Genomic DNA, 19,148 nt, shown 5'->3' on the forward strand with positions numbered 1-19,148 from the left:
TATCATTTCAGTTCTACTCCTTGGAGTGCAGCAGTCACAGCTTGGGCCCCAACATCTCTCTCTCGCAAAGTTAATCTTAATTGGCAATGACTTTATTAAAAAATAAAAACCACATTTTAAATCAAAGCAACAAAGTGGTACACAGAATCCATAAATGGTGTGTGTGTAAATCCACGCCCCACAGACACCCAGAAGGCATTTCCTCTCTCTCAAAGAAGAAGACCACCAGTGGCATGAAGGGAACTTCTTGCCAGGACGGGCATTTTGCTTTCTCTCTTGGCAACAAACCTGCAGTCTGGTCTGGTCATCAGCCAGCATAGAATGGATGCGAAGGACGGAGAAAAGGGACCTGCTGCTTCCTCTCGCCCCCGCCCCCCCCCCAGCACTAGGCTGAGCCACAGCAAGGAAATGGCCCAGGCCCTGCGGGGTCTCACTCGGCTGCAGAGCTCAACGTCTGACTCTTCTGCCTCACCACTCCACCTTAAAAAAAAGACACCTGCAAAGATAAATCTGAATAGCTGCAGGCAGCATCCCTCGGACCCAAGAGTTCGGGATAAGCAGGGAGCCAGCAAGAGAGAAGGGAGTGAAAATCGGGGGGGGGGGGGTGTCCTTCCAGCAGGGGCCAGGCGAAGCCTCCGGGGGGGGGGCAGGCCTGCCGGGACCCTCCTCCTGCAGCCTTGGCTCTCTGGCTACCTGCTGATGGAGGCGTAATTGGCTTGCCCTCCAGCGCTGAGTGGGGCCTGCACGGGCGTGCTTTCTGCAGGCTCCGGCTCCAAGGGAGGCCCCTGGGCCGCCAGGATGCGCTCGAGGTCCTCGCAGGGTTGCTCCGGCGGGAGCAAGACCATGTCGGAGAGGCCGTGCAGTTCTGCAGCCTTGTGGAAGGTCTGGAGCAGCAGGAGCATGGCCAGGAGTCCCAGTAGCAGGTAAACTGGCAGGGGGAGACAAGGAGGCGGCATGGGCAGGCAGCACCTGGGAGGGCTTTTCTGCCGCCCCCTCGCCATGAGAGACTGGCACCACCTGCTCGACCACCTGGGCTGCTGGCTCCCCTCCTTGCCCGCCTCTAGCTAAGGCTGTGGGCGTTCACTGGCTTCATTTATATCCCACCTTTTTATCGGGGGACGCAAGCGCTTGCTTTGCCCTCACGACAACCCTGCGAGGTAGGACAGGCGCAGTCTGTGGGGCTGGCCCAAGGGCGCCCAGCAAGCCTCGTGGCAGAGCAGGGATTGGGACCCGGCTGGCTCAGCTTCCGGACCACAGGCGAAGCTCCGGTGGGCCGTGCGGGGAGCAGAGCAGGGCGTGCGCCTGCCTCTGGCCGAGGGGAAGGGCCCCGGCGGCGGTGGGTCTCCGCGGCCCAGACCCCCCCTCCGCTCTGCACCTGCCCGCGGAGGGAGGGAGGGAGGGAGGCTCACCCGTGACGCAGATCTTGTAGAGAGGGCGGTAGCGCTGGCCCGGCTGCTCTCCCGGGACGTAGTCCCCCAGGCCGATGGTGCAAAGGGAGATGAAGCAGAAGTAGAAGGCGTCCAGGTAGCTCCAGGACTCCTCCAGGGCGCTGAAGACGGCGGCGGGCACCAGGAAGAAGGCCGCCAGCACCCCCGCGGCCAGCAGGAGCAGGTGCCCGCAAGAGAGGCTCCGCCGCGGGCAGCCCCACTTCAGCGCCAGGCGCTCGAGCGGGCCGGCGGCGAGCGCGCCCGCCAGGCGTTGCACGGTGGCCGTGAGCACCAGCATGGTGAAGGGCACGCCCAGCAGCGCGTAGCAGAGGCAGAAGGCCTTCCCGGCGTCCGACAGCGGCGTGGTGTAGCCGTAGCCTGGCGGGCAGAGGGAGAGACACGTCAGCGGCCGCGCCCGGCCCGGCCTCCTCCGCCCTCCCGTCCCGCGCGCCTCCCCGGCCGGGCACTGCCGCGGCGCCCTGGCCGGAGAAGCGGGGCAAGCCGGCTGCGGGGGTACCCAGGCGCGGCGGGGCCCCGTCGTGCCTTCGCGCCGGCTGCGCGGAGGTGGGCTGGGAAGCGCCGGGGCTGCCCCGCTCTCGGCCCGCCCCCAAGCAAGGGCCGCGCTCGAAGTAGGAGGAGGCCCGCGGCGGCGGTGGCTGCGAGGAGGCCTCTCCCGCCCGCCCGCCCGCCCGCCGCGCTCCGGCCCCGCCGAGGGACGGGTGGAGACGGCGCTGCGCTCCAGGCGCGGCCACAGGCCCCGGGAGGGCCCTGGCGGAGGGGCTCGAGGGGCAGCCACAGGGCGGGCCTCGGCCTGGCTCGGCGCAGAGGCTCCTGAAGGGCAGCGGCAGGGCTGGGGCGCCTCCGCGGCTGAGCCGAGTCGAGCCGAGCCGAGCCGCGTTTGGAGCGCCTGCGCCCGCGGCAGACAGGCACGCTAATCCGGCCCGGCCCTTCGCAGCGCTTAGCGGATTAAGGCCCCCGTCCCCGTCTGCGCCCCGGTCTGGGGCGGCCTTCCAGACAGAGGTCCCGGCACGCGCCGCTCTGGGCCAGCTGACCCGCACGAGGCAGCTGAATGGAGGCCTTTGTGAGTGGCAGAGCCCCAGGGGAGGGGAGGGCCTCTGCCCCTGGAGCCCCCTGGCCTTTCCTCTGGGGGTGTTGCCTTGGCACTACCCGGGGGGGGAGGGGCAGCAGAAACCTGCCAACACCTTTTTTGTTCCTCTGTATAGCCTGTGCCCAGAGGAGGAGACAGACCCGGTTTGTGCCAGTGAGGCAGCTGCTCCCAAGGAGAACACCAAGCTGTCCAGCAGAAGTGGTGGGCATTGTGGGCCCCTTCCCATTTTCAGGGCTGCAAGTCCAGGTGGTACTAGAATCCCTGCTGGGAGATCTCTAGCCCAGCCCTTCGCTTCCATCCCCCACCTGCTCCAGTCCGGCTTGGGAGGGATCTTTTGGGCAAGTGGAAGAGACTCTTGGGCCTGGCTTCGGGGTGGTTGGGGAGGAGCGCTAGACTTGCCCTGCCTTGGTGTCGCAAGCAGGGCTGCCTGCCAGCGTAGTCTCCTGGCTCAGCCCCACTGGCATTGGCTGCAGCCTGAACTCTGCTCCCGGCAGAGTTCAGCTTGTGTCGGTCCGGAGATCCCCTTCCCTTGGAAGAACAGCTGATCCCAGGTGCTGCTCCTGCAACCACAGCCCAGCATCCGAACTACTCTGCCACTTGTGCTTCCAGGCAGGACGTGGCACAGCCGCTCCCTAGCTGACAAGTTACCTAACCTGGGTATTACGATATAAGCAAACACAGCTCTGGCACGGTGCCAGTCCCAGGAAACAGACTCTGCCTGGCCAGGTGGGGTTGCATCATTGGGTGCCCCAGGAGAGTGCAGCCACACACCCCAGACTCCAGGGAGGGAGGGAGGGCCCCCAGACAAAGGCCTCAGCTTCTGGGGGTGGGCTGGCATGCTCCTTCCCTGGAAAGCAGTGCCGGGGCGATTGCTCTGACTCAGTCCTGCCAGCAGGTGGAGCTGAGGGGGCCTGCCTTCCCTCCCCGTTCTATAGGCCCCATTTCACTGGTGCACTGGAAGGCCTCCACAGGGAACACTCCCTGGGCGGGTGGGGCTGAGCAGAGCAGGCCAACCCCCTCCCATCCGCGGGAGAGAGGCCACCCTGCAGCCCACGTTCCGCTGTCTGCCCACGTAGAAGCCTCAACGGCCAGCCACCTTCTCTTCTGCTCAGGCGGTTCCACTCACAGGAAACGAGTGCCCAGAACAGACCGCAGTTTCCTTCCCCAGCCTTGCCTGGCCTCTGCTGCAGAAGGCCGTCAAGGAACAAGCGCCAAGGCCAAAGCCACCCTCTTCCCCACCCTGACAGTGCTGACAAACACCCAGTTAAAATGAAGGGCAGCGCAGGGAGTGTCGGCGCCTGGGCACCTGACCAGGGCTCTGCCAAGGAGGAGCAGCAGACAGCCTTCTGCCCACCCACTGGGGCAAGAAGCCCAGCCCCACACCTGCTCCACTCCGCCACTGCAGGAGGCATGGGGGGAGTCCCATCCGGCCCGAAGGGCTCTTGAGTTTCCGCCTTAGGACATCTTTCCCCTTCTCCAGGAGGATGGACTTCAGGTTGGTTGGGGGGGGGGCTTTTCTGCCCCTGTTTCATCTCAGTCCCGTCCCTACCAGGTCTGCCCAGGATTCCCTGGCATCTCAAAGGCGAGACAGAAGTGTTCAAGAGAGCACTGCTGTTCTTTGTAGGAGGCACTGCAGGAATGCAGTGGGGGAAAGTTTACTGAGGCTCGGACCATTGGGCCACAGCGACCGCAAGGCAGACTGGCTCTACTGGTCAGTCCAGTGCCTGCATGTCGCGATCCAGGCAGGGAAGATCTGCTGAGAGGGAGGCGAGGGCCAGGGCAGTTCCTCCAAGTCTCCTCTGAGCCACAGGCTCCCTTGAGGCCCTTGGGTCTGAAAGGCCTCTCAGCCTCAGGGGCAACAGGGGAGAACAGTATCAGCCCGGAAAACCCACAACAATCACAGTATCAGCCTACCTTGAAGGGTGGTTGTGAAGATGACCACGATTGCAGTGGGAAGCAGCCTTCCACAGAGTCACTCGGACCCTTGGCCTCTGCAGGTCAGTCCTGTCTCTGACTGGTAGAACTTTTGCATCACCTGCGGCCAGCAGATCTTTTAAACTAGAGAGCCTGCCAGGAGTTGCATCTGGGACTGTCTGCTGGCAGAGCAAGCTCTTGGCCCCTGGGCTGCAGCCCCTCCCCAGACCCACGGGAGCCCCCTTCACCTGTTACAATGAACACACGTCCAGCCTTCTGTACACACAGTCGGTAGGAAAGAGCCCACGTGCACTCCTTCGGTCAGTGGAACCGAGACCCGGACCCTGGTTCCCTGGGGGGGGGGGTTGTGTCCTCCAGGCACACACAAAGAAGGAGCCATGCGCTGGACTGCCCTTTGCTGGGACTTGTGACCCGGAAAGGACCGGCCCAAGCAGGAGGAGGGCCTGGGCAGATGTGACCCTTTGCACACACACACACACCCCTAGCTGGGGTTTCCCTCTCACAACCAACCTTGCAGGAATAGTCCCAGGGGGGCGCAGGCAGGTCCCGGAAGGCCGATGCAGCCATCGCATTGGCCTGCTGGGCCAGACATCGGGCTGGGCTCCAGGGCTGGCAGGGCTGCCTCTGGAAGCCCGCCAGGCCGGGACGCAGAGCAGCTCCCAGGAACCAGATTCGTAAGGCGCCTCGGAGGCCTCCGGGCGGTCGGCCTGCGATGCATCAGCGGCCGGAACCCGGGTGCTTAAGGGCGACTAGCCTCCCTCCGCCTGGAGCCCGCGGAGGGCTGGGGCGGGCTTGCTGCGGGCCAGCACCGACCCGGAGGCTCCAGCCAGAGTCCGGAGGGCCACAGAGCGGCCTGGGTGGGGGAGGCAAGTGCCGCCGTCGCCGCTTCTCTTCGCCGGGAGGCCCCCGGGCTGCGCGCTCAGCCGGCCGCGCTCTCACTCACCGACGGTGGTGATCAAAGTGCTGCAGAAGAAGAAGGCGGAGGCGAAGTCCCAGTTGGATGGGGCGGCCGAGGCGTTGTGCAGGAGAGCCACGCCGTGGCGGTTGGCGCTCAGGACGGCGCCCAGGAAACGCTCGAGGGCGGCCTCGGGCAAGCACGGGCTGCTGTCCAGGAAGGCTGCCTTCAGCTCCCGCAACTCGGCCCGCAGGCGGCTCTCGTAGGGCCGCTCGACGGCCGAGATGACCAGCGCACCCAGCAGGAGGTAGCCCGCGTAGCCCAGCGCGAAGAACGCCAGCAGGGCGCAGCGGCGCATGGCCCGGCGTCGCAGGGAGGCACGGCGGCAGGACTTGGACCGCGCGGCCTCCGGGGTCGGAGAAGGAGAGGCGAGGCCTGATGCCGCCGCCGCCGCCGCCGCCGCCCCACCCCGTCTCCGGCAGGCGGGCTGTGGGCGAGCCTCTTAGGCAGCGGCGGCAGCCAAGCCCCACCCGTCGGGCGGGGCCAGGGTCGGACTCCTGTTGCGCTCGGTAGGAGCCGGGCCTCGACCCCCGTGGGGCCGCCCAGGGTCCAACTTCGGCAACGGCTGAAAAGGCGGCACTCCCCGCAGCCGGGGGGCGCAGGGGCGCCTGGCCGGGACGGCCGCCGGACCAGCAACGCGGCCCGACGGAGGCAGCCGCCGGCCCGTGGGAGGGGGGCGCCCGAGGGCTGCGACCCTCCCTGGCTCCTGGAGCCTGCCGACCGAGGGCGCGGGGGCATTTGAGCTGGCGCGGAGCATGAGAGGCCTTTTCCGTTCGGGAAAAGAAAGATGCGCGAGCGCCTGGCTGAGCGCAAGCGGTCGGGAGGCCTGGCACCCGGCAGCCCCTCCTTGGCTGTGGGGAGCCAAACCCAGACCCACCGGCAACCGCGCTCCCCCAACCTCTTCCGGGCACGGAAGTGCTGAACCTCCGCAGGCCAAGATGGCAGGTGTGGCTGTCCCGGGTGTGGCTCCGTGGGATCAGCCTCTTCCTCCCCCCCTCCCCCCTCCTGCAAAGTTTCGACCCACATTCCCTGCGGAGATGGGGCCGGATGGCACCGGAGGAGCAGCAGCCGCCTGGGGTCCCTCCGTGCACGTCTTGGTCAGCCTTGGGTCTTCCCTCCACACACTCGCTCTGCAGCGCTGGTTTTGGAAGGAAGGGCGACTGCCTTCCCTGGCCCTCTGCAACAGGCTGGCCCAGGGGCTCGCTGGCCTGGCTTGCTGAGGAATCCCCACCGCCACTCAGGTGACGGGTGGGGGGCACTCTGGAGACAGATATCTGTGGTTGTGGGGCAGATTCCAGGGGACAGGATTGCAGGCTGTTCTGGGCTTAAGTGCACCACTGTGCAGGAGGGGCTAGCATGCAATGAGGAAACAAGAAGGGAGGCGAGAGATAACCAGTCACCTTGGGGTGACTGGCCCCATGGCCAGGCCTGCAAGAAGGGACAAGATAATGCTGCCCAGAGGCAGCCAGACAGGGCCAGGGTCCTCTTTTGCTGGAGGACAGAGCAAGGGTGTTCTGCCCCTGCACCCCCCAGCCACGTGGGTTGGACAGTCCACAGTCTATTGACGGAAAGGCATTAAGAGAGGGCAGCAGGCATCACATCACATGCCTGTCCTGGGGCCCAGTTGGGCCTCTCAACTGGGTCACAGCAAGACTAGACTGGCACCCTGCCCCCTGCCTAGTTTACAGGGGAGTTAAGAGGGCAAAAAGGGCTGGACTTCTTGGGACCACGCTGGGTCCTTGCCCCTTTGCTGAGCCGTTTTTGGAACTTGCAAGGGGGCATGGAGGCTCCCTCCTCCTTCCCACCAAGCAGCTGCTGTTTGCAAGTAGAGGCACAGAGGCTCCATTCAGTCATTCTGGCTTAGAGCCTAGGCTGGAGGGATTTCTTAATGAACTGGCCCCATCCTCTTTTAATTGGTTATACTCTGTTTCAGGGTTTCTTCAACTCTGTCTTGAATTTTTGCCTCCTGTTATGTTTTGTAAACTTGTATTTACTTACCCTATGCCATTGTTTACTGAAATGTCCTTGATATTGACTCTACTGATTGCGCACTATGCAGTCCGCCGTGAGTCTCAGAAAGGCGGACTATAAATGACACAAATAAACCAGCTAAGCTAGTAGCCAGGTGAGAAGGCAAGACAGCCCGACCTGGTCAGATCTGGTCAGCTAAGCAGGGCCGGTACTTGGGAGGGGCGGCTACCAAGGAAGGCTCGGTCGAGGGCGGCGCTGGCAAACCGCCTCTGCCCCTCCCTTGCCCGCGCGGGGAGGGGGCGCCATAGGGCGGCTGCCACTTGGCGGCAGATGCGCCCCAGCCAGCTGGAGGCCCTCGGTGAGTCAGAGCGTTGCTTCCCCGACGCCTCCCCGCCGGGCTCAGCGGCGTCGCCTGCAGCCTCTTCGACGCCCGCCGCGAGTTCTCTCCCTTTGAACCAGGAGCCCCACGGATCGCCCCTCCTGCTCAGCCGCGGGGCCCAGCGGCGAGAGACCCTCGGGGGCGCTGCCTGCCTCCTCGCTGCCATCTGTGCCCCTGGCTGGGGTGCCAGCGCCAGGTCGGGAGATTCCTGGAGGTTTGGGGGGTGGAGCCGAGGGACAGCCGGTTTAGGGAGGGACCTCAGCTGGGCATGCTGCCATCGAGCCCCCGCCCCCCGGCAGCCCTTTTCTCCAGGGGAGCTCCTCTCTGTGGCCTGGAGATCAGCTGTGATTCCGGGAGATCTCCAGCCTCCACCGGGAGAATGGCATCCACACGATATATCGGGAGCCGCCAGGTCCAGGTCGCCCCCTCGGCAGAGGACCTTGTCACGCCCCCGGGCGGCCGCCTAGCCCGGGAAAAGGACCCGGTCGAAAGCTCCCGGGGAGGCCGCGGACCGTCCGGCTCCCCGCTCCAGACGTCAACGCGCGCCCCGTCTCCTAGCTCCCGCCCCACTTCCGCCCCGAGGGAGGTCGCCCGCGTGACGCCATCGCGGCGCGTCGTCTTCGCATTCGGCCCCGCCCGGAGCAGCCATGAGCGCGGCCGGCGGCGGATCCAGGCCGGGCCGGGCGCGTAAGTGTCGCGGGGCCGGGGGCGGGGCCGGGGCCGGGGGCGGGGGGAGGCGGTTCCCGGTGGGAGGCGGGCGGGAGGCGAGGACCCCCCCCCTCCGCGGGACCCCCCGCCCGCCCGCCCGCCCGCCCGCCCCTGTAGCCTGCCTGTCGCCCGCAGCCGCCCAGCGCCGCCCGCCCGCCCCGCCGCTCTTCGAGGACACCAGCCGCGCCGCCGCCCCCGCGCCCGTCTCCAGCCTGGCCGCCGCCTACGGCAGCTCCCTGGCCAGCCAGGGCAAGGCGCTCGTCGACCGCAACGTGAGTGCCCGCGGGGCTGGGGAGGGCGGCGGGAGGGCCGCGGCGGAGCCCCCCTTCCCCCGGCCCGGCCCGGCCCGGCCCGGCCCGCTGACCCGCCTGCTGCCCGCAGATCGAGCGCCTGGTGCCGGTGGGCCGGCTGAAGTACTACTTCGCGGTGGACAGCCTTTACGTGGGCAGGAAGCTGGGCCGCCTCCTCTTCCCCTTCCTGCACCAGGTGAGCGGGGGCGGCGCGGGGAGACCCCTTGGGGAGGCCCCCTTGCTGAGGGCCCCGCCCGGGCCCCTTGGCGAGCGGCCGCTGACAACGCCCCCCTCCCTCCCTTCCTCCCTCCCCCCCTGCGCCTCTGGGCAGGACTGGCAGGTGCAGTACCAGCAGGACAGGCCCGTGGCCCCCCGCTTGGACGTCAACGCCCCGGACCTCTACATTCCAGGTGGGCCCCTGGGCTGCGGGAGGGCTGGCTGGCTGGCTGCTCCTGCGGGAGACCCCTCCTGCCCACCCTGGCACGGCTAACCCCCTTCCTCTCTCACAGTCATGGCATTCATCACCTACATCCTGGTGGCAGGGCTGGCTCTGGGGACGCAGAACAGGTGAGAAAGGCCGGGGGCTTGCCTCCCCACTGCAGACATTGCAACTCTGGCCCTGAATGCACTCCCCTCCTCCCCTTTGCAGTTTGCAGGGCGGGGGCAAGGGAAGGCCTGGGAAGTTCCCTGATCTCCAAAGCCCTTGCAGCAGTCCTGGGTCGCCCCTGAGAGCCTTGTCTGCCTGGGCCTTGCTCCCTCCTCCGTGCCGGAAGACTGGAGAGTCTCACTTCCGCCCTGCTGCTGCCCCGGCTGCAGTGGCCTCCCTTCTAACTGACCCCTCACACACCCATGCAGATTCTCCCCTGACCTGCTGGGCCTGCAGGCCAGCTCGGCCTTGGCTTGGCTGATTGTGGAAGTCTTGGCCATTCTGCTGGGTCTCTACCTTGTGACAGTCAACACCGATTTGACCACAATCGATTTGGTTGCCTTCTCAGGGTACAAATACGTTGGGTGAGTAGAGCTCAGTGTGGGCCCACTTCTGTCCCCTCTCCACACAATATGCCCGATGAAGCCTGGCATAGAGAGGCAGGCAGAGCAGCCTCCATACCCCTCAGGGCTGATGCCTGAGTGTGTGTGGGGGGGGGGAAGGGGACAGGACAGCCACATCGCCTGACCCTTTTCCTCTTGTGCCAGGATGATTGTGGGCCTTGTGGCTGGGTTGCTTTTTGGGAAGACGGGCTACTTCCTGCTGCTGAGCTGGTGCTGCCTCTCCATCTTCGTCTTCATGGTAAGTGCTGCCGGTCTTGGAGGCCGTGGGCCTCCTCTTTCAGCTGCTTCAGCCAATCTTTCGTAAAGCCAGGGGAGGGTGTGGGGTTTGGAGCAGGCAGCATCTGTGGTGGGAGCCCTCTGCTCCTCAGATTCCTTGCCTGTTGCAGCAGGCCAAATCCGCCCCCCCCCCCGCACTTGACCTCCATGCAGGGCCTTTCCTTAGCACTTGTTCCTTCCTGCCCCAGATCCGGACACTGCGCCTGAAAATCCTGTCTGAGGCAGCTGCAGAAGGGGTGTTGGTACGGGGGGCTAAAAACCAGCTGCGCATGTACCTGACAATGGCTGTGGCTGGCCTACAGCCACTCTTCATGTACTGGCTCACTTTCCACCTGGTCCGCTGAGGCTGGTGAATTTCCAGCTGGGAGCCAGCCACCAGACTGCAACTCCAGACTTCTTTAGTGTGGGGGGGGGGCGTGCACAAGGCAGACTCTTCTGTCCCTCCCTTCCCAGCTGTTGAAGTCAGCATTTGGCCTTTGGCTGGCTGTCTCCCACCCACCCCCTCCCGCATGGACCTCTTAGTTTGCTGGATGGCGGTGGTTTGGGGTGGGGGGTCCCGGTTGCCTCCTCGTGTCTGTTCATGTCCTTAATTGTTTGTGTGCCAGTGTTACTGGCGGGGGCAGAATCTCCAGTACCACCTTTGTGTTAAATTCCACAAGTTTGGGTGTTGTCTGGTAGGTAACTTCTGTACCAACATCAAGCTAATAAAGAGAAAACCTCCCAGGCTGGCAGCAGCACTCAGCTTCTTGAAGAGGGGGGGAGAGTGTGGGGAGAAAGCAGCTTCATAGCTGCTGGAAGGGGACTGCTTTTTTGGATGTGGGCCTTGCGAGCTCCTCGTTAACAGGAGCTGTCCTGGCCTAAGCTGAAATCTTGTGGTGCCACCTTCCTGTGTAACGACCTCCCCCCCCCCATGGTGTCTGCTCCAAGGGGGGTCGGTTGGTGGGAGGGGTTAGCTCTGCCAGAGACCTCGGGCCAGACAGGGGTCCTTTCTCAGGTGCTTAGTTCTGTGAAGTACCCCTCTCTCTTTCCTAGGCAAGTTTTCTCCGCCCCCTCCCACATAAATATCCACAGCTTCCTAGCTGTGGGCAAGTAGATTGCCATGGTGGGGGTTTGGCACTTAACACGGCCATGGTTTGAAGCCACGGCCTGGGGAAGTGGCACTTTGTCTCTCAGGGGCCTCTTTTTGGCCTCCGGCTTCTTCCCTTCCTTCCTTCTGCTGCTGCTGTCCTGGAGGCTGTGGGGGCAGAGAAGACGAAGGGAGAGCAACTGCCAGGCGGAGCCTGTACTGTAAGCTTAGCTGCTGCCTGCCTCCCAAGCCTCCATGGAGATGGTCTCCGACATCCAGGTAGAGACCACGGAGGCCTAGGGGATCAAAACTTCTCTGCCCCAGTGCTGCCAGGCAAAGGTGGGGAGGCACTGGCCTCATCGCCACTTCCTCCAGCTGCGCATCCCGAGGACAGCAGGGGCAGCTGAGCAAGAGGAAAGTGGCCCCCCCCCCTTGGGGGAAGACGCTCTCCTTCGCTGGGAGAGCAGCCATTCTGCCCCACCACCACCAAGAGGCTCTGAAGAAAAAGCCCCAGGGAGGTTGCAAAGAGCAGCAGGCAGGAGGAGTCGCTATCCCACTCCTGTTTTACCCTTCTGATTTTTTTTACTGCCTGGCAGCAGCAGCAGAACCTGTTCTCTGACTGTTGCTGGCTCAGGAGCGAGCAGGTGAAGTGCCCACCCCGAGAGGGTTAGGGTTAGGGTTAACCCTAACCCTAACCCTAACCTTCCCCTTTTGGTCGTAGGAGGAACTGGTGGGGGCAGGGCTAACCTCCAGGGGGAAGGAAAGGGGGGGTTGTGCAGGCCCTGCTCGCTGGGGGCAGGGGCGGGAGGGCCCCCCAGCTAAGCCCCCGCCCCTCACCTGCCTTGTGGCTCTGGCTTCTGGGACATAGGGGCCACAGCTGGAGGGAGGGGGCACAGTCGGGGGCTGGCAGGGGGGGGGAAGCCCAGCCGACGGCGGCGGCGGCTCCCCTTCCCCTGAAAACCACCTGGGACAGTGGCGGGGGGGTGGGGGTGGGCTCGGACTCTGGGGGGAGGAGGGCTCTGCTGGTGGGGAGGGCGGGGGGGGGGGCTTCTCCGCCCTCTTGGCCTGGGCTGCCGCAGCAGCCCGAGGCCCCATCAGCTCTGTGCTTGACCAGGAGAAGGCGGGCTTTTGAGGGCAGGGCACCAGAGCCTGCCGGGCATCAGAGGGGGAGGTGGCCTTTCCGGTAGCCCAGCAGCCCGCCTGCAAAAAGCCCAGCAGAGTCGGGGCCGAGACGCCCACCCAGTGCGGAGGAGCTTTGGTGCTGCCTTGGGCCCGAGGGGAAGCAAGTGGTGCAGACCCCCCCCCGTCTCCGCTGGCCCTCTGCCTCCCAGGCAGCTCCTTGGGGACGGCTGCTGCCTTCTGCTGCTCTGGAGCGCCCCCTCCTGTTGGTGACGTGGGCAGCTGGGACAGTTCATTCTTTGGGACCAGACTACTCAAGAACGCACACGTGGTTTTGCAGGTTTATTCCAAGACTTTCCACTATTAAAGGGATAATTCCATAAACTTTAAACACAATCAAGTTTCAATTTTTTTTAAAAAAAAGAGTATAAAAATTCCCTGTGCAACAGACGTAGAAATTTGCTCGAGCAAGGAGAAAACTCTGCCCCCACCCTGGGAAGAAGAGGCGCAGTCTTCACCCCCCACCCTGCCCCCAAGGCAAGAAGGTGCACAAGAGGCAGAGGCTGGGTGTCTGGCTCAGAGGGTGTGCCTAACAGGTGCTTGGATGGAGGTGGTGGCATGGGGCTGCGGCCTGCATGCATGCAGCTGAGCCAGAGGAGAGCATGGCGGGGGGGGAGGGGGGGAGACAAGCACATTGGCTGCCTTTGGGAACAAGAACCCACCCAGTGCAGAGACCTCACAGCTGGATGGCTCAGAGGGGGGGGTACCTTTAGGCATCAAATTGTGCCTGTGGGATATGAGCCCCCTCTAGAGGTTTCTGTGTCATGGCCCAGCAGAGCCCCCCCCCATCCCCCAAGAAACTGCCGCATCAGCAGAGCCCATCCTCTGCCTGTCAACACCTCCATCCCTGGAACCACAGCCCTGCGCAGGCAGCCCCCTCCGTCCCGGGAGGGTCTGATCCCGAGGCAAGCAAGAGGTTTCTTCTTGAGCCCACCGATCCTTCCTCGCTCCCAGGTGAGGAAAGACTGGAGAGAGGACCCAGTTACGGGGCTTTGCCCTAGCGCACACCTAAGAAGCTTTGCTTGTGGGGCCAGCCTTCCTTGCATCTTGGCTTCAGAAGGGCCACAGGCCAAGGAGGAGCTGGTCGGCACCTTCCAGGTCAGCCTCTTGCATGCAGTGCCAATCGCACCGGCACCAACCCTCAGACAAGATCCATGACCACTCGGGCGGAAAGCACTTCTGCTTGCTTAGATCCCGGCAACTTCGTGGCCAGATCCAAGACCAGAGCCCTTGCACAAAAGGGAAGCAAACCTTCACAGCAGGCAGGTGGGGAGAGAGTTCCTCTGGGAGGATACTGGACAGAGCTGTGCTAAAAAGTCAACCTGGACACAAGAAAAGGAGCCCCTTAAGAGAGATTTATGATCCGTGTTCCTATAAAGCACGAGCTGAAGGGGGCTGGTCCCCTCCTCCTATTTACATGCACCCAGCAGCTGCTGGGGCGTGCTTGTGCTGGCTGGCGCCCTCAGAGTGTGTGGCTGTCACGCATCAGGAACTCCTTGTCGTCCATCGTGCTCCACACCGCGGCCTGTGAGAGCTCCCGGGACTTGTGGCAGATCTTGACAACGACCAGGAGTAGGGAAGCCAGCATAAGGGCCGAGAGCACCGCAAGGACCACAGCTGCAGTGGAGGAAAGGGCGGGCACATCAGTGGGAGAAAAGCTTGCCCCGTATCTCGCCCTTGTCCTTGGGGAGCTGGAAGCTCAGCCCCACACAGCAATGGAGGGAAAGGTCTGCCGCTTCTAGAGGTGGGGCTCTCCTCCCATCATACCAGGAACAACAAAGTGACTGGCGCTCACTGGGAACCGCCCGGCTGCTCCCAGAGGGAGGCCAAGTTTGCAACTGGGGGCTCACAGTCTCTGCTCAGATGCACCCCCCCCCCAACCAACCAAACAGGCGCTCAATATGCTCAGGGGTCCAGGTTAAGGCCCACCCAGGAGAGCCTCACTTTCCCCTCTTGTAGCCAAAAGGTCCTTGTAGATGTCCTCTAGAAGCAGAACCCCCACCTACCTCTGGTGGAATGCACTGCTGAGTCGGGAAAGATGCGGCCATGTGTGTTGGGGACCTCTTCTGACTCCCCAGGTAGCTCTAGAAGGGGGAGGAGATGCAAGCAGGCTGGTGAGGTGGAGGCAGTGGGGTGCCAGGAGGGCTGGTTGCCCCTTCTGACCAGGCCAAACAGCAGGGCCAAGCTCCTCTCCAGGGCCCAGACCAGCCCGAAACAGCAGCCCCAGGGCTCTGCTGTTTGGAAGGAGTAAGCCGAGAGCCCTTGACTTCTCCAAGGATTCCTGGGGAGGGGGGGAGAAGATTGCTTTCTTCCTTCTACTATCCCATCATGCTAGGAACAAGTTTTCTAAGCCTGCTGGCAAAGTTGCCATCCTCGCAGGGGCCTGCCTGGCAACCTCTGCCCCCTTCTTACCCATGTCCCTAACACACTGGCTCAAGCAGTCTTCTTCCAGGAGGTAGTTGTTCCTGTTGCCCCCACAGCCACCATAGATGAACATCTTGCAAGTTCGTGTTTCAGTGCTGAAGAACCAGCGGGGGAAGGAGGCACGGCAGCGGCCAGTAACCGGGGGAGCAGCACAGTATTCTGGAGGAAGAAAGAGCCGGGTGGTTGCAGATCAAGGACCACAGCTGCAGTGGAGGAAAGATCCCATCTCCCCTCCCTGGCTACCCCAAAAGAGGACACAACATCACCTTGGAAGCGGGCTGTGTCCTCTGCCTGCTGGTGACGGTGGCTAGTGGTGGACACAGCTGTTGGAAGATGGCACAAATCAGGTCAGTGGGTGCTTGGGACACCAAGCCTGCTAAATGGGGCAATGGTGCCCCAGCCCCCAAAGCGAGACCTCTTCTTCGTGATGAGACGGGACCACAAGGGCCGCCACCCCATGCCACTTTTTCTGGTTGGGGGCAGTTTCAGGTTGCCATCAGGTGGTCAAGCACTTGGCCACACCTTGTGCAGCAAAGGGACTTCCCCCGTCCCCCCCCCCCCGCAATGCTCCCTGAGCTTGAGTTCAAAGCGACCAAGACGCCAGTTCAGCAGGGGGCACACCAGAAGAGGGCCTTTGCCCTCACCGTGGCTTTAGGGTGGGTGCACAAGGCCCCTGGATAGTATGGCTGCTGCCACCCCGGCTCAGAACTCCGCAGAGCCCTTACCCTCTGTCCCGCTCTGGCTGGTCAGTGGGATGCCCGTCATCTCTTCCTCTCCACCTGAAAGCCAAGGGGATTTGGGGTCAGGCTGCACCGGCAAAGAAGTTCCAGCTCAGGGTTAGATCGAGGGGGCTCAAGTTTGGGAGCATTCCTGGGCCAAGGGCCTGCTTCCAAAGGCAGGGAAATTCAGGGCTTTGAGTCTGCTGAACTGAGCTACAGTTCGAGATGAAGATAATCTTGAAGACCATAGGGGAAAACAAGGTAGAGAGAGACTCTAGACGAGGCAGCGGTGGTGGCCCTGATGAAACGAAGCCCCAGGCAAACAGAGGGGAACAAAGGTGCCCCCCTCCAGGAGTACACTGTTGGCAGGATCCAGCTCACAGCAGGGACCTCTAGCATGTTTGGACCTTAGTTCCACTGTGTGCCCTTGGGATCCTTGTCTCACTGCTAAGCGAAACGAAGGCAGGCCTTAATTGAATGGTGGGAGTTGGTGGCATACTGCAGATCTGTCAACCTCAGACCCCCTCAGCTGGAAGTGCCAGGCACCCCGATACAAAGAGAGCAAACTGGGAACACCCCACAGTGCCCAGCCAGGGCACGGGGAGTGGCCTGGCTGGTGGAAGGGGGCCCCTGCCATTTGCTCTTACCTGCGGCACATGTCTGAAGGCACTCCTTCTCTGACAAGAAGTTGTTGGCGTTGCCTCTACAGCCACCAAACATGAACTCTTGGCACACCTGGCTTGTGGCATTGTACCACCACCTAGGAAAAGCAGCCCGGCATCGGCCAATCACACAAGGCAAGAGGCAGTCCCCTGAAGACACACAGACACAAGAGCTCAATGAGGCAGGTTTCTTAACACTCCAGGCAGCCACCACCAGAACACCTGTTTCACAGGCAGTAGCTGCAAGATGACAACTGGCCCCATTTATGAACTTCCTTCGGGCACCAGACAGGGAAACAATGCCCAAGAAAAGGGTCTAATCTAACAGAGAACGTCTTACATGCCAAAAAGTGGCCACTCGCTGCATGCAGCGCTGGCACAATGGCCACCTCCCATGCACCTTGCATTCCCCTCAGATTAGCTCAGTGCCCGTGGCAGGGCAGCACCACCATTGGAGAGTCAGACTGGCGCAGTGCCACGAGAGTCACCCCAGGGTCTGAGAAGCTCACTGGCGCCACTCAAACACCTTTCCTCTCTGGGGAGAGGCGGACGGAAGCCACTCTGGGTCCCCAATGGAGAGAAAGGCAACGTATAAATAAAATATAAAGCCTATTGCCTTGTTTATTGGATGTACCATCCAGGTCAACATATTGAACTATGCTGCATAATCTACCGTGAGTCCTAGTGATAAAGGTGGACCATAAATGACATCGATTAAAAAAATGTCAATAAAAAGACAAGAATCAATGATAAATAATAAAAATATAAATATTAAGAGCATGCCGGTCTAGCTTTTATATACCCCCAGGGCTGGGCCTTCCAGGATTCAAGACTCAAACATTTCTACTTGTTTCCCATAAAGACATTGAGGTCAGGCAATTGAAAGAATAAAGTACACATATGGCTGTTGTGGGTTTTCCGGGCTGTATTGCCGTGGTCTTGGCATTGTAGTTCCTGACATTTCGCCAGCAGCTGTGGCTGGCATCTTCAGAGGTGTAGCACCAAAAGACAGAGAGAGATCTCTCTGAAGATGCCAGCCACAGCTGCTGGCGAAATGTCAGGAACTACAATGCCAAGACCACGGCAATACAGCCCGGAAAACCCACAACAGCCATCGTTCTCCGGCCGTGAAAGCCTTCGACAATACAAAGTACACATAGTATAATAATTGAGTCTGTCCAGGTACTTTATTACAGAGTAAGAATATTGAGTTTTCCCCCCAACCACCTGCCTGAGCTCATACTTCTTTTCTGGGTGGGGGTGCAAAAAAAGACGAAAGCCATCCACCCACTTGGGCATGTGCTTGCTCTCGGGGCAGTTTGCCAGAAGTGGCCATCAGAGCGGTGAAAGGCTCGGCCCAACAAAGGGAGCTCTGGGTGGGTGGGTGGGTAGCTCCTTATTGTGGCCTCAAACGATTCACAGAGACACACACACACACCCCAGAGCTTCACTGGCAGGTCCCAACGTGTTCATCTCTGGCTTTGTGTTAAACACCCAGCTGGCACACCCTGGTGACCTGCACAGACCCCCCCCCTTCCCAGGCCCTGGCATTCTTCTCCCATGTGGCACCGGCTGGGCTTCCCCATTCAAAGGGGCCTGGCTGCATTTTAGAGCCCATAGCTCTGCTGGGTGAGCCACTACCCTCCCCCTACACCCACACCAAGCCTCTGGAAAGGCCTTGGCACCCCTGGACCTACATCAGCCCCCCCTGACCTGAAAGCCACTGGCGGCGGTGGGGGGGGGCACAAGAACCACATGCACAATGCCTGGGGTAGTCCATGAGCAGTGTCCCTCTGAACAGCTTTGGCGGGCGGGACACCCAAAGCGCTCCTGGGAGCTTCTGCAGCGTCTGCTTTGCTGCTGATGGGCAAGCCGGGCTCTACAGGTGGGGAGGGGCCGCCCAAGCAGCAACCAGGCTTGGTGCCGGAAGGAGGAAATGGCGGCCACTGTCCCCGGCCACGCTAGCCTAGGCTCGCCAGCCAAGGAGCCCACCGCCTCTGCACGGGTCTACAGACCAGCAGCAGCGCCACAAGGTAGCAGCCCACGCCAGGCCCAAATGGGTTGAAGGGGCTGCGGGGCAGGGGATCTACCCCAAGCTACTGATCCAGACCCTGACCCCCCCCCCAACATGGCCAGTGTGGGGCGCGGGCCCAGAGGGGCCCTTGTGCTCCGAGGTCGGGGCAAGGGGGCGGGGGGGGCGGGGAGGCTGTGACGAGCAGCCTTGCAGGAGGGCGGCTCTGCCGCCCCACCCCCCACCCCCCGCGGCCGGGGAGGCTCCGCACTGGGCTCACTCCGCCAGCCGGAAAGGGGCTCCCAGGAGGGCCTCCCCGGGGCTTCGGCGGCTCTGCCCCCGCGCCCTCGTTCCCGTGCTGGGCCTCCTCGCCACGGCTTCCGAGCCGCCTCCCGCCAGGGGGCTGCCCCCGGGCGCCGCCGAGCCAAGGGCCAGGCAGGCAGGCAGGCAGGCTCGCACAGGCTCCCCGCAGAGCGCCCGGGGGCACCGGGCCTCGCCCGCCCGCGCCCCGGCCAAAGGGGGAGGAGGAGGAAGCGCGGCCGAGCTGGGCTGGCAGCCGCCCGCCAGGTGACTCAGGAGCAGCTCGCCCGCAGGCGGCCGCGCAACAGGCCGAACCGGTTCTGGCCGGGCGGCCCAACCCAGGAGGGATCCGGTTGCGCGGCGCGGCCAGCGCCGGAGGGAGCCGCGCTCGGGAGGGGCGCCCGCAGCCCCCCGCCCCCCGCCGACGGCGCGCCCGCACAGCCCCCCGCAGAGCCCCCGGCCCGGCCCTCCCGCAGGCACCCCGGACGGAGCCGCTCCGCGGGAGACGCCCGGACTGGAGAGCCCCCGCGGCGCCGCTCACCTCGCGGTGCCCCCGTGGCGCTCCCCGCTGCCAAGGCCGCCGCCAAGGCCAGCAGCAGCAGCAGCGGCCCGGCCCGGCCCCGCGCCGTCGCCCGCGTCCCGCCGCCCATGGCCGCCTCTCCGAGCGAAGTGCGCGGGGCGGGGCGCG

General features: G+C 63.2%; 3 protein-coding genes across 8 annotated transcripts; 1 reads left to right on the forward strand and 2 right to left on the reverse strand.

The window, feature by feature from the left end:
• Positions 1 to 70: 70 nt before the first annotated feature.
• LOC129343075 (potassium channel subfamily K member 6-like) lies at positions 71 to 5,857 on the reverse strand. Of its 5 annotated transcripts, none has more exons than XM_054999075.1 (4): positions 5,414 to 5,857; positions 4,450 to 4,570; positions 1,410 to 1,805; positions 71 to 480 (listed from the first exon to the last, which is right to left on the reverse strand). In XM_054999075.1, the coding sequence occupies exons 1-4, from the start codon at positions 5,721 to 5,723 to the stop codon at positions 210 to 212; spliced, it is 1,098 nt and encodes a 365-aa protein (XP_054855050.1). In that variant the 5' UTR covers positions 5,724 to 5,857; the 3' UTR covers positions 71 to 209. The 5 variants fall into 5 exon arrangements, with proteins under 5 accessions (XP_054855050.1, XP_054855048.1, XP_054855049.1 ...); XM_054999073.1 differs by having other exon boundaries at positions 372 to 928; positions 5,414 to 5,856; XM_054999074.1 differs by having other exon boundaries at positions 372 to 928; positions 4,981 to 5,504.
• Positions 5,858 to 8,336: 2,479 nt separating this feature from the next.
• YIF1B (Yip1 interacting factor homolog B, membrane trafficking protein) lies at positions 8,337 to 10,827 on the forward strand. 2 transcript variants are annotated; one of them, XM_054999090.1, is made up of 8 exons: positions 8,337 to 8,462; positions 8,619 to 8,755; positions 8,865 to 8,969; positions 9,105 to 9,183; positions 9,283 to 9,340; positions 9,629 to 9,784; positions 9,968 to 10,061; positions 10,288 to 10,827. In XM_054999090.1, the coding sequence occupies exons 1-8, from the start codon at positions 8,423 to 8,425 to the stop codon at positions 10,441 to 10,443; spliced, it is 825 nt and encodes a 274-aa protein (XP_054855065.1). In that variant the 5' UTR covers positions 8,337 to 8,422; the 3' UTR covers positions 10,444 to 10,827. The 2 variants fall into 2 exon arrangements, with proteins under 2 accessions (XP_054855065.1, XP_054855066.1); XM_054999091.1 differs by having other exon boundaries at positions 9,114 to 9,183.
• A 1,786-nt stretch (positions 10,828 to 12,613) lies between these two features.
• Positions 12,614 to 19,119, reverse strand: SPINT2 (serine peptidase inhibitor, Kunitz type 2). The gene is made up of 7 exons (XM_054999092.1): positions 19,002 to 19,119; positions 16,135 to 16,299; positions 15,494 to 15,547; positions 15,035 to 15,091; positions 14,757 to 14,927; positions 14,351 to 14,428; positions 12,614 to 13,961 (listed from the first exon to the last, which is right to left on the reverse strand). The coding sequence occupies exons 1-7, from the start codon at positions 19,108 to 19,110 to the stop codon at positions 13,807 to 13,809; spliced, it is 789 nt and encodes a 262-aa protein (XP_054855067.1). The 5' UTR covers positions 19,111 to 19,119; the 3' UTR covers positions 12,614 to 13,806.
• Between the last annotated feature and the right edge of the window lie 29 nt (positions 19,120 to 19,148).

The sequence above is a fragment of the Eublepharis macularius genome, chromosome 15 (genome assembly GCF_028583425.1).
Source record: "Eublepharis macularius isolate TG4126 chromosome 15, MPM_Emac_v1.0, whole genome shotgun sequence".
Classification (NCBI taxonomy): domain Eukaryota; kingdom Metazoa; phylum Chordata; class Lepidosauria; order Squamata; family Eublepharidae; genus Eublepharis; species Eublepharis macularius.

What these genes read in the sequence shown, in the direction of transcription:
- YIF1B (XM_054999090.1), top strand. Translation starts at nt 8,423, where the DNA reads ATGAGCGCGGCCGGCGGCGGATCCAGGCCGGGCCGGGCGC. An exon ending in CCCGGACCTCTACATTCCAG is followed by an intron (nt 9,184 to 9,282) that starts GTGGGCCCCTGG and finishes CCTCTCTCACAG; the next exon opens with TCATGGCATTCATCACCTAC. An exon ending in TCTCCATCTTCGTCTTCATG is followed by an intron (nt 10,062 to 10,287) that starts GTAAGTGCTGCC and finishes TTCCTGCCCCAG; the next exon opens with ATCCGGACACTGCGCCTGAA.
- LOC129343075 (XM_054999073.1), bottom strand. Translation starts at nt 5,723, where the DNA reads ATGCGCCGCTGCGCCCTGCTGGCGTTCTTCGCGCTGGGCTACGCGGGC. An exon ending in CACTTTGATCACCACCGTCG is followed by an intron (nt 4,571 to 5,413) that starts GTGAGTGAGAGC and finishes TGCTGGCCGCAG; the next exon opens with GTGATGCAAAAGTTCTACCA. An exon ending in CTTCACAACCACCCTTCAAG is followed by an intron (nt 1,806 to 4,449) that starts GTAGGCTGATAC and finishes TCTGCCCGCCAG; the next exon opens with GCTACGGCTACACCACGCCG.
- SPINT2 (XM_054999092.1), bottom strand. Translation starts at nt 19,110, where the DNA reads ATGGGCGGCGGGACGCGGGCGACGGCGCGGGGCCGGGCCGGGCCGCTG. An exon ending in CCTTCAGACATGTGCCGCAG is followed by an intron (nt 15,548 to 16,134) that starts GTAAGAGCAAAT and finishes CTTGGCTTTCAG; the next exon opens with GTGGAGAGGAAGAGATGACG. An exon ending in CCAGTGTGTTAGGGACATGG is followed by an intron (nt 14,429 to 14,756) that starts GTAAGAAGGGGG and finishes TCCCCCTTCTAG; the next exon opens with AGCTACCTGGGGAGTCAGAA.